The sequence below is a fragment of the Cariama cristata genome, unplaced genomic scaffold (genome assembly GCF_000690535.1).
Source record: "Cariama cristata isolate BGI_N322 unplaced genomic scaffold, ASM69053v1 scaffold525, whole genome shotgun sequence".
Classification (NCBI taxonomy): domain Eukaryota; kingdom Metazoa; phylum Chordata; class Aves; order Cariamiformes; family Cariamidae; genus Cariama; species Cariama cristata.
Window position 1 is genome coordinate 5,814 of NW_009618987.1, and position 16,342 is coordinate 22,155.

The window sequence follows — 16,342 nt, forward strand, 5'->3', positions numbered from 1 at the left end:
ACTTTGGATAAAACCCCAGATTCCTGTTTGAATGTATCTTTTCCCATATAATGAACCTACCTGTAAAGCTGGCCTCTTTATGGTGTCAAGTAATAGCCCAGCCCTTGTAGCTACTGCTGGGTTGACATCTTCCACAGCAGTCAGGAAACAGCAGAATGCATGAGCCAAAGAGTACTTCAGTAGGTGGTTTTTTGTCACAGAGTGAATATCCAAAAATCTGCACAACACAGCCACCTTCTCCACTGTAGCAGCCATGCCCCCAGACAAAGAAAATATGCATATTAATTTAGGCAATGGCTTCTTTATGTCCTGATACCTCTCCTAGAAATATGCATATCTGAGAAAGTAACAACAAAAAAATAGCTGGCAAGTGTTGCAATTTTGATTTTACTTTGATTATCCAAAATGTCTCATGTTCTCTTCTATTTTACTGCATTGCTGTGTCATAGTTTTGCACCAGACTATCTCCAAAACTCCCCAAAGCAGCAAAAAGAGAATCATCTATTATAGGTCTCCTCAGTTACAGTAGAGCAACCTCTACCTCTTCAGTGAAGCAACAAAGAGCAGTGTACATTTCTCAGGCCTACCTGCTTCAAATCTCATCTTCCAATCTTTGCTGTTGAAATTGCTGTTTATGATTGTCCAGAAAATGTCAGCTCCGTGGGGAAGTGAAAGTGCATGAAGAAGAAGTGGGACTGCCAGGGAAGAAAGCTGAGAGAACTCAGACTTCACAACTCCCCATAAGCTGGAAAGACCAAAAAGAGCAAGCCTGCTTATCAAAGCACACCCTTGACATCTTTTCTTCTAACTGTCTGCACTGTACTGCTGGTGGGAATGCACTTCTCATGAAAATCTCTACAAGCCATCCTGGGCATTTATGTGAATACTACAGAGTTGCTGGTAGGAGAACAGAGCTACTTGCAGATCTTCAATGACAGCAGTTTTTCTTGAAAATCCAGGTTCAAATATTCCTAACATTGAAACACTTCAGATTTGACAAGAGTTTGCCTAATTCAAGGCACAACTGCCATGGAACATAACCTATGCTATGAATTAGCAGTTTCAGCACAATCAGCTTCGGTGCCTAAGCCACATGAACTGTCTTGGCACCACAAATCATGCACATCCACAAATGACTAAGATGTCAGGTGTTCACAATTTGCTGGTATTTAGATTCAGGACAGATTCTCTAGTCTGCTAAAACCCTACAGTCTCAGGAGATGCTCAATGAAACTGATACAGAGCAGCTGTAAGCACTGATGAACACACTCCATTTCAGAACATCATAAACTGATGTTTAAGTCCCTTTTTCAAAAGAGAATCTTAAAATGCAGAGATTTCAATCCAAATCACTCTGATTCGAAATGAAAAAGCTTCCTTTACCTCTTAAAAATAAGGTGCAAGACTGTTGTTCTCTCAGCTTTTAATGCTAAAGCCCTATAAACTGTGTGCCTGCTACTACATCATTCTTTATTTTATTTTGTAGAGTCAGGGATAATACTTCAGTCTCAGACAATGCTATTATTCAATATGGCAAACTCTGACTCACTGCAAAACAAGTGGTGCATGACAGAGTAGCCATGATGGACAATGTAGGGAACCTTGGTTTCATTTGCAACTTCTTAATTAGCCTGTGCAATGTGCCCTTATACAGTTATTTAACCTTTCCACACTTCCCTACCACCCTTTGTTAACCTTCCCCACTAAACCTACAAATTCTTTCATCCTAATAACAAATGTGTATTTGGAGAACCAATGAAGTATGAAGACAAAATGTGCAATAAAAACCTACCTTGCAATCAGCATGTGATCTTGAATATAGGCAAGAAATTGTGGGTGGTCCTTTCTTGCTATATACAGGCATTCTCCATGAAGACACAGGATCTTCAGACAGTTCAGCATGTTAAAAAGTATGTCTGGTTCTTCAAACCTTGACATTTCCTGTGTAAGCAGATGTACTACTCTTAACACAATGACAGCATTTAACCAAAAATTCAAACTAAACAAACAAGTAAACAATGTTACCTGCAATATAGTGTATATGAGCTTCAAGGTAACTGGAAGTTGCTGATAACAAAATTTTCTTTCTGTGTCATTCTTTATTGCTGTTAAAAACGTAAGTTACATAAAATGTTGTTAAAGTTCTCTCACCTATGAATTAAAAATAAAACTAAAGAATATGAAAGTGATGAGAGAGAAATTAATTTTAGCCACAGTAACCCTGCTGTCAGTAAAGTTACAACAGCATGGAATTTGGCAAGTAATGTTTTTGCTACTTTATATGTTCAAAAAGCCAAGATTTCTTCTGACACTTTTTTGAGAGACAGTCATACTTGCTGTCAACATAAATACAGCCTTCCTATGTAATTAATATGTTGAAAGAATTAAATGCATGAGAAAAACGTGACTGTGCATTGTTGGACTTGAAAGACTGCTTCAGAACCTTGTATTCTTAAAGCCTTACTGAAACACTCAACCTTCTCACCCTCCACCTACCAGCATTTTCTGTGGTCTCTGTGTGATTTCCTGGGTTTTCTCCATGTTTTGGTGCTGATTTGTCTTCCTCTTCTCCTTCAGTTCCTATAATAAACTCAGGTCTAGTATACAGAAGACTATCCTCGAGGTTATCTGTGGGCTCCTTTAAGAACATAAGAAGTTAAATTTGTTTCTTGATGTTATCTAAATACATACATCTAATACAGGCCATATCCTGCTGGTTTTAATCACACATTTGGTGTGATAAGCTGAGCTCAAATAAGGCACTGTCTAGTTCCATGTACACTTGTACATTCAAATCACCTGCATATCTAAAATTTTTTATCAGCAAATGCCTATCAACAAGAAGACTATGTTTCAAACATGGATTTAAGTGACACCACTTAACAGAAACTGTATATCCATGTTGGAGCTGAGGTGGATCCAACCACAGGGCTGTGGTTTCACCAAACTTGTCATCATTGCCTCAGAGGAGTAACAGACAGGAGCAGGGTGCGTTTCCTACACTACTGTAGAGCTACAGGCTTAGAGACAGGAGCTACCTCAATCACTTGTACATTGAAAAAAGGACCAGGCTGGAGGTACTTCTGCCTGTGGCCAGGAGCTCAGGATTACAGGTTGCCATTGTGACCTTTATGTTACAAATTGCAAGGTGGGTCCTAGAAATGGTAACGAGCCCCAGCACTCAAAAGACTTCAACACTTGCTACTCTTTGGTTGAGGTGAGAATCTGAACTGAAAGGGCATGAGATGATTTTTCTAGCGCAAGTTACTGAGTATCACATGCACAATAGCTACTATTATCATACACATCCAAATGGAATTCCAAAACTTGTACACACCTCTATGCCCACCACCGAAAAAAATTACTAATAAACATTCTGCCATTACCATGCCACAGCAAATGAGCACTCAGAACATGGGGAATGATGCTGTCTTCTGAATTATTAGATGGAACAGTTACATTTAATAGACATAGAGCTTAAAGTAAATTCATCACACCACACATGAATGCTTCAATTCTTCTGCAAAGCTACAGAGGACTTTAATGATGATTAGTGATTGGAGAGTACATATCTAAGTCTGACAAAGTTGGATACTCAACCTGAAGTGTATTCTGTTTTTCAACAGTGCTCAGCATTTCTAGCAATCAAGTACCAACTAAGGCTTGCTCACTTGACAACTGATTTACTCAAAAATTAATCATTTCAAAATATGCGCTTTTAGCTTTTAAAAGAAGATGAAAATCACTAAGTATTAACATTTCGCATTTTAAGACACAGCATGATAGGAGTGTCCTTCCAAAGCGAAACAGCACTTCAATGTTGATGGGGGAAGAGCTGATGAATGAACATTGTCATCTGCCCTGGGTTCTCTGAATCAAGTCAAACATAGGAAATTTTACAGTTCATTGGCATTTTGCTTTAACCTCCCAAATCCTCCATGCCAAAGGTCAGCGCAGCTTTGCTCCCTTGTGCACAACGTAATGAGACCAATGAAGAATAGGAGTTTCAGCACACCAATAACATAGGCCCTTTCCTGCTCTACTTACCACAAGCCTGATTTCTTCTTTTGGAGCAAGCTGTTCCAGTAGCTCAAAACCCAGCTGGTAACACAGAATGCTGGACTGACACAGACCACATTCAACTGCTTTTTCATCTTTCTGACAGGTGTGAGAACCACCCCAGGGTGCCTGGAACACATTGTTTATGATGGATATTATATCTTTTGAAATGCTGTTCTCTAAGCCCAAAGTGACACCATCATCCTGGAGTTCCATCTGAAAGAGAGTGAAAAGGGTAAGAATTTATTATTTATTTAAAAGCCAGAGAAGTAATTATTCTGTCTCTTCCTACATTTCTGCTAGTGTTATATTACAGTACTGAGAAGAGTCTGAGATAAACTGGAACTCACAATTTTAAATTGCAACTGGTGTTGAGGCCCAAGCTCGAACAGACAGTTTCAAGCACAGGATCCATGAATTTTACCTGGAGACAGTTATCCAAAACACTTGGCCCTGGATTCACAAATGTACAAATTTAGATAACTAAAAATGATGCATCTAATCTAAGCCTATCAACAAGCCTCTGCTCCTAGTCTGTAGAAATAAACTTATCACAGAATCACAAAATCATCGGGGTTGGAAGGGATCTCTGGAGATCATCTCATCCAACCCCCGAGCAAAGCAGGGTCACCTTCAGCAAGTTGCACAGAATCACGTGCAGGTGGGTTTTGAAAATCTCCAGAGAAGGAGACTCCACAACCTCTCTGAGCAGCGTATGCCAGTGCTCTGCCACCCTCAAATTAATGAAGTTCTTCCTTACATTCAGATGGAACTTCCTGTGCTTCAGTTTGTGCCCATTGCCCCTTAACCTGTCACTGGGCACCACTGAAAAGAGTCTGGCCCCATCCTCTTGATGGTATTTATAAGCACTGATGAGATCCCCTCTCAGTCTTCTCTTCTCCAGGCTGAACAGACCCAGTTCTCTCAACCTTTCCTCCTAAGAGATACTCCAGTCCCCTCATCATCTTTGTTGCCCTCCACTGGACTCTCTCCCATAGCATCTTGTCTTTCTTGAACTGAGGAGCCCAGAACTGGACACAGCACTCCAGATGTGGCCTTACCAGGGCAGAGTAGAGGGGGAGGAGAACCTCCCTCGACCTGCTGGTCACACTCTTCCTAAGGCACCCCAAAACACCATTGGGTTTCTTGGCCACGAGGGCACATTGCTGGCTTATGGTCAACTTGTCTACCAGGACTCCCAGGTCCTTCTCAGGTCAGCTGCTCTCCAGTAGATCGACCTCCAGCCTGTAGTGTGCATGGGGTTATTCCTCCCCAGTTGCAGGACCCTACACTTGCCTTTGTTGAACTTCATCAGGTTCCCCTCTGCCCAACTCTCTCACCTGTCTAGGTCTCACTGAATGGCAGCGCAGCCTTCTGGTGTACCAGCCACTCCTCCCAGTATTGTATAGTCAGCGAACTTGCTGAGGGCACACTCTGTCCCTTCATCCAGGTCGTCAATGAATAAGTTAAGCAAGACTGGATCCAGAACTGACCCCTGGGGAACACCACCAGCTACAGGCCTCCAACTAGACTCTGTACTGCTGATCACAACCCTCTGAGCTCTGCCATTCAGCCAGGTGTCAACCCACCTCACTGTCCACTCATCTAACCCACACTTCCTGAGCTTACCTATGAGGATGTTATGGGAGACAGTGTCAAAACCCTTGCTGAAGTCAAGGTAGACAACATCCACTGCTCTCCCCTCATCTACCCAGCCAGTCATGCCATCATAGAAGGCTATCAGATTGGTCAAGCATGATTTCCCCTTGGTGAATCCATGTTGACTACTCCTGATAACCTTCTTTTCCTCCACATGTTTAGAGATGACATCCAGAATGAGCTGTTCCATCAGTCTTCCAGGGATGGAGGTGATGCTGACTGGCCTGTAGTTTCCTGGGTCTTCCTTTTTGCCCTTTTTGAAAACTGGAGTGACACTGGCTTTCCTCCAGTCCTCAGGCACCTCCCCTGTTCTCCATGACCTTTCAAAGATGACGGAGAGTGGCTTAACAATAACATCTCCAACAAGAAGTTCCTTTCACTCACACGAGCTACCTAACATGATTGTGGAGGTATCTAACTTCTCTTCATTGAACATGAACCTATAACTCCTATATGGGCAAAGGCAGATGACAACTGTAGAGAGATTTGAATGTCCTATATTTCATGTCAGTCCCTTAGCAGAAAGAGACTCAATACAGGATTAAAGGAGAGCCCAAAGTGACTACAGAACTTCAGCGACCCCTCAATGTGGGTGTTTTTCTTCTGCGAGTACCTGCTTCAAGAGGAGATCAAACATCAGAATGAAGCAATTAAGATTCATTTCGTCATCTTCACAGTCAAAATCAATTGTCTTTCCACTGGGGTGTCCGAAGTTCTTGAAAGGGCTGTGAAAAGGACTACGTATTGGACTCCGAAATGGGCTCTGGAAGGGGCTTGGGAAAGGACTCAGCATGTTGTGCTGAACTCTGCGCCCAGGGTCAGAAGCAACGCTTACCTGAAGACATAAAGAATCAACAGGTCCAAATGACTGTTATGCATTTAAGTAATCTCATTCTACACCACAGTTAATGGTAAGAAATTTGACAGTGTTAGTAGTTCCTCCCCTAGCTCTTTTGCAAAATCTACATGTCATTAAATGACATGTAATTAATGACATTAAATAATAAAATACGATAGAAGTACAGGAATCATATTCTGCACAGATGTATACATTCTCTTAAGCTAAGTGGCTGACATCGATTATCTTACTCCTTCTAAGGAGGAATTTTAACATCATAAACCAAACAGAAAATTGGTGCAGGCAATAAAGCAGCCATCAGGTTACAATGATCTGCTCCATGATCCCGGAACTCAAACTTCAAAAGGAGGAAGCTAATGAAGGAGACTATCTCAAGAGAACAGTGTAACTAAGGCTATACCAAGGATACAGGTAGCTAGAAATGAAGTAGACAAAACAGTAACAAGATGTGCATGTCTGCATTGATTTATATCCACACCACAGTAGGCCACGTAAAAACACCCTGAGAATCTCTAAATGTTGCAGGGAGATACGCAGTTAGATGACACATGAGGACACATTATGCCAGCTATGGTGTGAAAGACCAGACATTAAGTTTGTCCGTTTTTTCTGTTTAGTTTAGAAGTGGTCATGGGCTAGGTGTGTGAGTGCTCTCTGAGGAGCTACATCAGAAGACAGGCAGACCACATGTAAGGAATCATCAACTGCCTAGATGCTGTAGTTCCTTAAATCTGAAGATCTGACCTTTCAAGCACTCTTGTTCCTGCTGTCCCTGAAGCACTTCATCCAAGACTACTGGGAAGTTAGTCACATCAGTCCAAGTATGTGTAGTGCCTACAGATTTGTACATGTTTTCTTTCAGACCATAAGCCTTTGACAGGCAACTTTAGATCAATTTTTGCATATCTTGGATGGGGAAAAAAAATGCAGGGAAACAGAAATAAATTCTGCTTTCACCCTCCCAAAACATACCTAGGCCCACCAAATTTGTACTAGAACACAAAAGCTCACCCTGGGTGACGAGTTGCCCAGAACAACTTGTTGTTGATGGTTATTAACAGAAGGTGCAGAGAATGAAAATGGTTGGAAAAGTATCCCAAACAAACATATCCCAAGCAAATCGGTTCACTAAGGAAAAACTGCTCAGTTTTCTGCAGTTTCTACCTGCATTATCCTTACACTGACCATGTGATAGAGTGGTATTAATTGAAAAAATCATACCAATTTTCTTCCATTTTCAAAATTCATAGTGTTTCCAATCAAATGCTGCCATATTGAAAAATTACTTTTTAATTCTTCACATGCATTCTATTAGGAAAACTGTTCGAAGCAAAAAAATAAGCAAGATAAATAACAGTTACCCTGCGAGTTGCAAGATTTCCTGCCAGTTCACTGACTCTTGATTTTCTTTGATTTGCTAACTCTTTTACAGAATTGACTCCATCAGAAAACATGCTGATTAGTAACTGAAGAGGAACAACAATGTCTAGTTCAGATAACACCTGGGGAAAGACAAGAAATCAAAAAGCATGAGTTCCCAGTTTGATCAAAAATGCCAGCTACTTTATAAGCACTGTTATTATATCATCCTCAGTTCAGCAAGTTCCATACATTTAATTTTGAGATTCAATAAGGTGAGCTGAAAGCTTAGATTTCTGTTAGAATCAGGGCAAAAGAGAACTGGCAAAAAAAGGGCATTTTCAAAATATTTGTTGGCACCTGCTTGGTACACCTTGAGATCAATTTTATGCACAAACACACAGGAATGTGAGGTTGTCCCACAAAAATATTTCTGTGAACCAAAAGTATTACCAATACTTGGATGAGTAACTATTTACTTTATTTATTATTACTTAAACCTGAAGTCTTGTATTTATTCTAGGAATCCAGTCAGAATGGTAGCCTACAGGTGCCAATATAGTGACAGGATGGTTATCTGCAAATCATCGAGGGAATATTCATCATCTGTTTTCTTATGAACACTCGGACAAATGAGCTCATTTGTACTTGTCATTAAGAGTTATTAGGTCAAGAAAAATCTAAAAAGAAAAATCATACTTTACTTGAAAACTTTGCATATCTGAAAATTGCTACTGTCATCAGGCAAACTGGTCTTTGCAGAGGTCTCACCAAAATAACCCTCAGCAGAAAAGAAGCAATAATGAAGTACACAGCTATTATTCTGAGGTGCTGTGGAAAATTTTATACCCTTTTGAATTCAGTGCCCCCAGCTGACATGATTGTCCCTGTAGCTTTTGAATATGAACATTGGGTGAATGCCAGCTTTGTGGGCAAATATAGCACAAAAGGGCCAGAGCAGCAGAAAGCTTGATGGGTACAGAGCTAGTCCAATCCAGTTCTTCATATGTGGGAACAACTACAGCTGCTTCTGGAGTCTGGAATTAATTTTGGAAACTACAGACCAAATTCTGTGGAGACTAAAAACTACTGCTGGCAAAAAGTCAGACAGCTGAATGGCCCTAAAGACACAACTGACATTCAAAGGTAAAAGGAATTTCCAGGCTTCCATTACAATGCCCATGATGGGCTAGTAACATAAAGCTTCCCGCGATCTGTCTACTAACTATCCTTACACTGCAGCTAAGCAAAGGGCAGAAAGGTACCATGATTCTCAGAGAAGCAGCTGCTTTTCCTGCCCCCACTTTTTTTTTTCTTTTCCAAAATCATAAGCTGCTTCAGCATGACTCATCAAGACACGACACTTACATGCAGCCACAGTAATGCTTGCTCTTGCACAGAGGATGGATACCCTGTGAATCGACAGCTAATGAAGCCAAACATCTCCTCCATGGAGAAAGGGAGAGGGCAAAGTTCAGTGTCAAACATTTTGCTGAAAAGTAAAACAAAAACATAGCATGACTGAGCTACAATGGCATACATCGTGTGAGATATAACAGAAAACTGGTAGAGAGGCAATCTCACTACCAGCACCAATGATGCTTCTGTAATCTTACTTGCATCCTCACCCTCCACCGGAGTTGACATAGGCTGCTGATACCACCTGTCCTGACTGCACAAGGTCATCTCTGAATTTGGTGGTGCACCTTAAGAATTTACATCATATGTCATATCATGCCCAGTTTCATTTGACAGCAGTATCTTTTTCAACATTCAATATAAAAATTGGAAAATTTCTCATCTCACCACTCCTCCACTATCCATGTTTACACTAAAAAAGTTTACATCAAGACCTGTAAATATAAACTTAATAAATTTAAATATAACTTACAGTCAGTTTCAGAGCCTCTTCATCAGTTAAAAGGCAACGTGAAGTTTTATTGTCAAAGGCAATGTGAAGTTTTATTGTCAAAGGCATACACCAGACATGAAATTATGATTCAAACAGCCACCATTCTCATTCCGGTGTTTTCTTTGCTCAACAGGGGAAGATATTAGCAAAATCAATACAAATCATCGCTATTTCAGTGCCAGCTCTACTAATCCCCATGATTTCTCATCAACAGCTGGCCAGAAGGAGAAAGATGCTTCTTCCACCATGTTGCAGGAAGCCACTGAAAATCTGCCTTGCTCATAACAAAGAAGCATCCATGTAGTTGGCTCTTGATACAGATTTGAGGATATCAGGAGCAATAAAAGGAAACTTCCCCAAAGCTTAAGTGCTTTAGTCTAAATGTAAGTTATAAAAATTTCAGAATCATTTGCTCATTACTGCCTATTGCACACAGGCATTTTTATTTGTTGTCATCATCTTATTGTGCTAAAACCCTCAGCAATCAACATATGCAACGATAGAATGGTTCCTACATATGTCTACATACCTCAACACTTCCCGGAACTCTTTCAGTTGATTATCAGGCACTTCCGTCCTTATAGCTTCCAACCACTCTGGCATGATACATTCCCACAGCGGCTGGTTTATCACATTGTATGGAATCAAGCAAAGGATTCGATTCAGCCCTTCTTTTAATTGGGTCACAGCACTACACGATTTGTCCCAGTATCCACCAACCTGTGGGTATTTCCAGGAATCATACTGATGAACAATACTTCTAGTCTCTGTAACTTGCCCAGCATCATAAATTTGCTCAGTGTGTTGCAGCCAGGAAATTGTGGGGGGTGATCATCAGTACTTTCCAGCCTGAATTTACAATTCAGCCATGGGGATTGCATTGGTTTTTTTACTCTCTCATTTGACCCACAGTACACAAAAGCACTGTCCAAGATTTAGATGAAGTTTGCTCACTTTCAGACCACAATGCAGAGTAACCTCTCATTGTTTACAGTTCTCAACAAGGGACAGATTTGTTTGGTCAAAGTTGCATCTTCAATTATTTGCTCTGGGCAACTTGTTACAGTGCTGGGTCTTTACCTTGAAAAACTTGGTTTGTACCCGGTGTTCTTTTGTGATTGTTTGTTTTAGGTTTTTTTGAGGGAAGATTCTAAGTGATGGAAGCCAAATAATATACTTAAGTAAATAAGTAACTGGCATACAGAGATTAATTATTCTAATTTACCTCGGCTCACATCTGCTGTTCCTGACTAATGGCTCTAGAGATGCCTGCTGTTTTGGCAGCAACTACTGTTAATCTCAGCCAATAAACTATTTTTTCTCTCCATTCATCAGAGCTAATTTATGGCTGTCTGTCTTCATGTTCTAGTGAATCCTTGTGAATCTGGCAAGTTGTCAGCCTGGTCTTAAGTATTGCAGTGGGGGTAGTAAAACTCAAACAAGGGCCTGGATCCAAGACAAGAAAAAGATCCACAAAAGATTATAGCATGAGGTTCAGTCCTTCGTTTCCCCTTTAGCCTCAAAGCTCTGATCTCTTTTCTTCAGTTCTAAAATTCAATGCATCCATCCACCTCTCAAATTCCCTCAGCTGCCCTCCAATCCTCCCACAGCCAGATGTATCTTCAGAGCAATGGTTCAGAGTAAGACACACACACATGCTGGTCTGCACGTGTACAGCAAATCCCATATATAAGGTCATGAAAAATCCATGGATGCACACTACATCCCTGATGATATAATGTGTCACATCAAGTCTTTATGGCCCCCCCTAGTCTAGCAACTTAATTTTAGGAAACAAAACCAACGTGTCCTCTGGACATTTCACATAAGAGGGTCACAAAATGAAAGTCTTAGAAAGGCACATGTGGTACAGTTGGCAGTGATAAATCAGGAAAAAGTCTTAAATCCCTCACAAATATAAAGTTCCTGGGTTTATGTTGATGTTTCATTTTCTGTAGAGGAATATTCACATCCCTGATTCTTGCCTGTCTTTACTACCCAGGTTAAGTGGCAAGGTCTGCTTCGTAATTAATGGACAGAAAGAAAGACTCTCTCTAGAATCGATTCTGGCAATGGTCTCACTTAGGCACCCTGAATGACATTCCAGACAAGTCTCTCTCCATCAGCAATGAGGCAAACCATAGGAGACTAGTCTCTTAACTGAGTCACTTTAACTAGGTATCTGAAGCTACATCAGTATGCCCAGAGTCCGTTTCAGTCACAATAGTGTGATTTCATGAACCTTAATTCACAGCTGCAGAGATGAAGTATGCAAAGAACAGAGAAACATTAGTACAGCAGACTAGTAAAGGACAGGCTTATATCTGGGAGCAGACAAATGATACTTTTTACTAAAGACAAGCTGGGGTGCTTCAGCAGCATAAGGGAAATGTGCAGGTATCAAAAATGTACAGTATCTTTCAATATCTATAATATTCTTCCAACCTGTCTTCATATTACCGCAAATAATCCCTGCTCCCTAACACAGTAAAACTAAAAATGCTATGAAGAAGAAAAATTCCTGAACTCCACTGCTCCCTCAACCACTGAGATTTCTTTTGCCTTGACAGAGCTGGGGAGAAATGTCTTTATACTTAAGACTTTAATCTCTGTGGCAAATAAAGGAACCTTCAAATAAATTATTCTTACCCTGGCAAACTCCATTGGTTTAGGAAGGAGGCACATAACCATGACATCAAATCGGACATCACAAACAGTCTTCAACCACTTAGTAACAAACTGGGGTTTGAGCTTTTCAACCAGGCTACCAACTTCATCATCCATCATGTAAGCTGTAGAGTGAAACCACTGGAATACCATGCTAACCAGCCTTGCTAAACTCTCTGTGGGTGTATTCTCACTGGGAGTGCAAAGGCTCACCTAAAAGACAGAAACACAAATCAAGTTTCATTTCTAGAATTAAAGGTGGCAAATTCTTTGTCTACTATATGTTGCATATTCTCAGAGATATGAGGATGCAGATTACACAGAAGTCAAATGAGCTCAGCAGTTTTAAGTAGAGTTTGGCACAGGACAATTGATAAAACATTTCCAAACCAGAAAATAACAATAAGAGGAAAAAAAGCAAGCACTGAATTTTTTGTTTCTTAGTTTCAACACTGAAAATATCAACACAGAATACTTTGACAAACTAAAACATTTTGCTTCGAACTTTAAAATGACTTTTCATTTCAAAAGATAATGTAATGTCTGGTAAAATGTATGATACACACACACATATATAGATATAATCTACAAGATAAAAAGACAAACCAAATTAAAAGTTTCAAAAGGTCTGAAAGAAGATGTCTACTTAATACAGTAAGTGACCTTTGCTTTGCAAAAAGATTCCAATTTTGATTTTTTGTCCTCATTTGGAGCAGCAATATGAGTTTAAGTCCTCATAAATTCTCATATGATAATTAATATTCTTCTCCCCTTCTCCAAAATGTCTCTTTCTAAAATGACATCTGCACTGTAAAACTGTCCCAAATCTGAGACCAAGTCTGTACCCCAGTTCACAGACCAGGCACACTGCTAAGTCATTAAATACCCACTATTTGAGCTCTTGGTATCTTCTGGGTGCAGAAGAAAAAGTTTCAAGTCAGGTTGCTGCACTGAATCCAAAGAATGGAAAAATAACAGATGATAGAAGATATAGGAAGCTCCTTTAACCACCTATCAGACGTCTGTTGCCACTTCCTAGGGACAGCTGTACTCTCAGCACTTGGCAACCTGAAACCAGCAACTGCTGCCTTGCAGCAAGTGAACAAAGGAGAAACATTCATGTCATTTCTGGGGAAACAGCTGACAGCACTGTTTCCCAGAGAAGACCAGAATCTATCTTACAAGTGCTTTTCCTCCATGTTTTTTCTTGGGATGAGGAGCTAACAACACCCTTGCCAATTCAAAGTACAGCCTTCATTGTTCTACTTCATTGTATGTTGAAATTAAGGTGTTTGCTTTCTGGTGCTTGTCTCAGTTGAGTGTTAACTTAAAGGCAGTATGAGCTGGAAGAATTTTTAATAGGAACTCTTGAGCTCTGCCCACTTTCTAGATGAAAGGTATTCATTCACCACTTCTTACAATCTGTGCTGTCACCTCTGCCAATGCTCACTATAGAGAGATCAAGAGATTTTATAAGAATAGAATGAAGTCATTGAGCTCCCCCTCCCCACCATAGAAAGACAGACTCTCAATGTCAAGTATGAGGCATGTACAGTGTAATAAAACCTGTTTTGTTCTCACTTCAATTCTACTTCTGGAAACGTAGGCTTTCAGTCTTCACAAAACATAATTTGAAACAAACACATGAATATGGCACAATAAAATAAAAAGGCTTTAAGTCTAAAACAACATTAAACAACAAAACCCATAAGGTATCAGCCGAATATAAAGTTTACTCATGTAGCCACTTGAAACAGCAGAGCGCCTTTGTTGGCATTATGGGATTCTAGACCTGCGACCCGGCTGTCCCTATCTCTGTTTAGATGACAGATGAAGGGTCCTACTATTTTGCACTTGTCACTGGGTGGCAGAGAAGGAGAGAGCCTGAGAGCTCAAGGTGAACTGGAAAGAGCCTGAGAAGGAGAATTCTCCTTAAGGAGAACTGCAGAATTCAGTTTCTGAGGATCTATCAGGCTCCAGCCTGGCTTGATCATGAACTAGCCAGCAGCAGCCCTGCTATTTTGGGATAATCTCTGCTAGTTACTGTGAGGGGTAGAACCAGAAGGGCGTCATTCTGTCAACCCACATCAGGTGAATTAACTGGAGTACAACGACTGGGACTGATCCAGCTAGACCAATCTGAAGGCAGGAAGGAAAATCAGCCCACTAAGACTCCTCCAGCCTATCCAAAGGTAAGAGAGAAAGCTAAGCTTCCAGAGAGTGATGTTGAAAGACGGAAGGTGAAACAGATCTTTAGGGATTGCCTTTTAAGGTTAAAATAATGGCACTCAGCAGGGGACACCTGTGAGCAGAAGATTACGGTACATAGAAAGTCAGTAAAAAAACCTGAAAGAGTGAACAATTCCATAATACACTCTATACAGGACTCAGAGACAGTCAGCAGCTCCACCCAAACTAATTTTGAAATCTCCAAGTCTAACAGCTTCACAGAACTCCTTATTTTTGCTTACAAATCAGAAAAGTATCCAACTAAAGCCAAGAAGTGGGGAAAAAAAACAGAGAAAATTGAGGCTTCATAAAGAAAAGAAGAAGGAAGCAAGAGGAGTGAGAGAAGAGAGCAAGAATTTCTCACCAAGAACCAGATTCCAAACTGGCTCAGGAGGCGTTGGTCATGCTTGTCATCATCTTTATTATCAAAGTCTGTGTTGTCCAGGGAGTGATGGGAAGAGGAGAGGCCCATCTGTCTCCTGCGGTTGAGTTCATACTCCCTCTGCTCAGCATGAAACTCTGCTTCCTTCAGCAAGCTATAAAACAAGCTTGTAGTCAGTGAACGCAGCTTTCCTGCACTGGATATAGGTATCTGATCAAGAATAACTAGAGGTTAAGGCATCTGATGTTATCATTTTCCTGAGAACAGTTATAAAATAACACCAAATTCTAGGATTCAAGGCTGACTTCTTCCATGAGGACAACACTCACAGCTCATCAGTACTCTGCTAAAGCAGCAGGAGTTCAGTGTCCCTGCTCTGAACTTATCCTGGTGAAACTAAAATCAACTTGGACAAGATTTGCAGGCAATATTTACATGAAAGCCTGGTCCTGCTTTACATACTGATGCCTCATAAGCTGCCATATTACCTGATCACAGCTTCCACAGTACACACAAGTTCCTCTGCCCCACACTCCCGGGTATTGATAGGAGGTGGCGAGGTCTGATAAAGATGGGTTTCTGCAGCTGCCCCAACTTCACTGCTGTGATGATTTGAATGGCATCTTTTGCAATAGCGCACCGGCCTGTTGCCATGGCGGCCACAGCAGCCTGCTGAGAAGCACGTGACGACAGCTCTTCTGACATGTGAGCTACAGTTCTGGAAAATAAAAAAGATTTCATTAGGCCACAAGTATCAGGAAGTAGAACTGAAAACAGATGAGAGCCAGCACTGGGGAACTGGCTCAAGAGTTGGTCATTTCCAAAATCACTATATATAAGCACCACTGTGTGCAAACTCCTGATGCCAAGTGTCACTGAACTTCCAGAAAGATGAGCTCAGGCCTAAATGCTGGGCCTGGACTTAAATGTCATGGTTGTTCTTCTTTTGGAGCAGATCAAAGCAACATTTAAGTCATAAACCTCCACTTTCTGGCTTGGATCAATCTCTAAAATTTACAGTAGTTCTCTTAACCCCTGCTTATACTTCAGAATGTCTTTTTAAGTGACCTGTAGCAACAGGCAGATCCTTAGGAGTGTAATCAATGGTGCCACACCAGTTCATGCTATGTAAGGATCTGCCTTATCATAGGTAACCATCCAAGCCTCCAAAATATGCGCGTTCTTTATTTTTGCCACCTGGTAATTCAGCACAACA

General features: G+C 40.8%; 1 protein-coding gene across 1 annotated transcript in view; it reads right to left on the bottom strand.

The window, feature by feature from the left end:
* The window catches only part of LOC104162343 (protein unc-79 homolog), a gene marked incomplete at its 3' end in the record, with an annotated part of 42,293 nt that overhangs the window by 4,416 nt on the left and 21,535 nt on the right, over positions 1-16,342 (bottom strand). The window contains exons 11-23 of the mRNA XM_009701054.1: positions 15,615-15,844; positions 15,109-15,280; positions 12,498-12,728; positions 10,378-10,568; positions 9,305-9,428; positions 7,939-8,079; positions 6,332-6,553; positions 4,048-4,275; positions 2,497-2,638; positions 2,026-2,105; positions 1,793-1,941; positions 588-745; positions 61-242 (exon numbers count right to left, since the gene is read on the bottom strand). Of these exons, the coding sequence (XP_009699356.1) occupies positions 61-242; positions 588-745; positions 1,793-1,941; positions 2,026-2,105; positions 2,497-2,638; positions 4,048-4,275; positions 6,332-6,553; positions 7,939-8,079; positions 9,305-9,428; positions 10,378-10,568; positions 12,498-12,728; positions 15,109-15,280; positions 15,615-15,844 (2,250 nt within the window). The remainder of the gene's footprint in view (positions 1-60; positions 243-587; positions 746-1,792; positions 1,942-2,025; positions 2,106-2,496; positions 2,639-4,047; positions 4,276-6,331; positions 6,554-7,938; positions 8,080-9,304; positions 9,429-10,377; positions 10,569-12,497; positions 12,729-15,108; positions 15,281-15,614; positions 15,845-16,342) is intronic.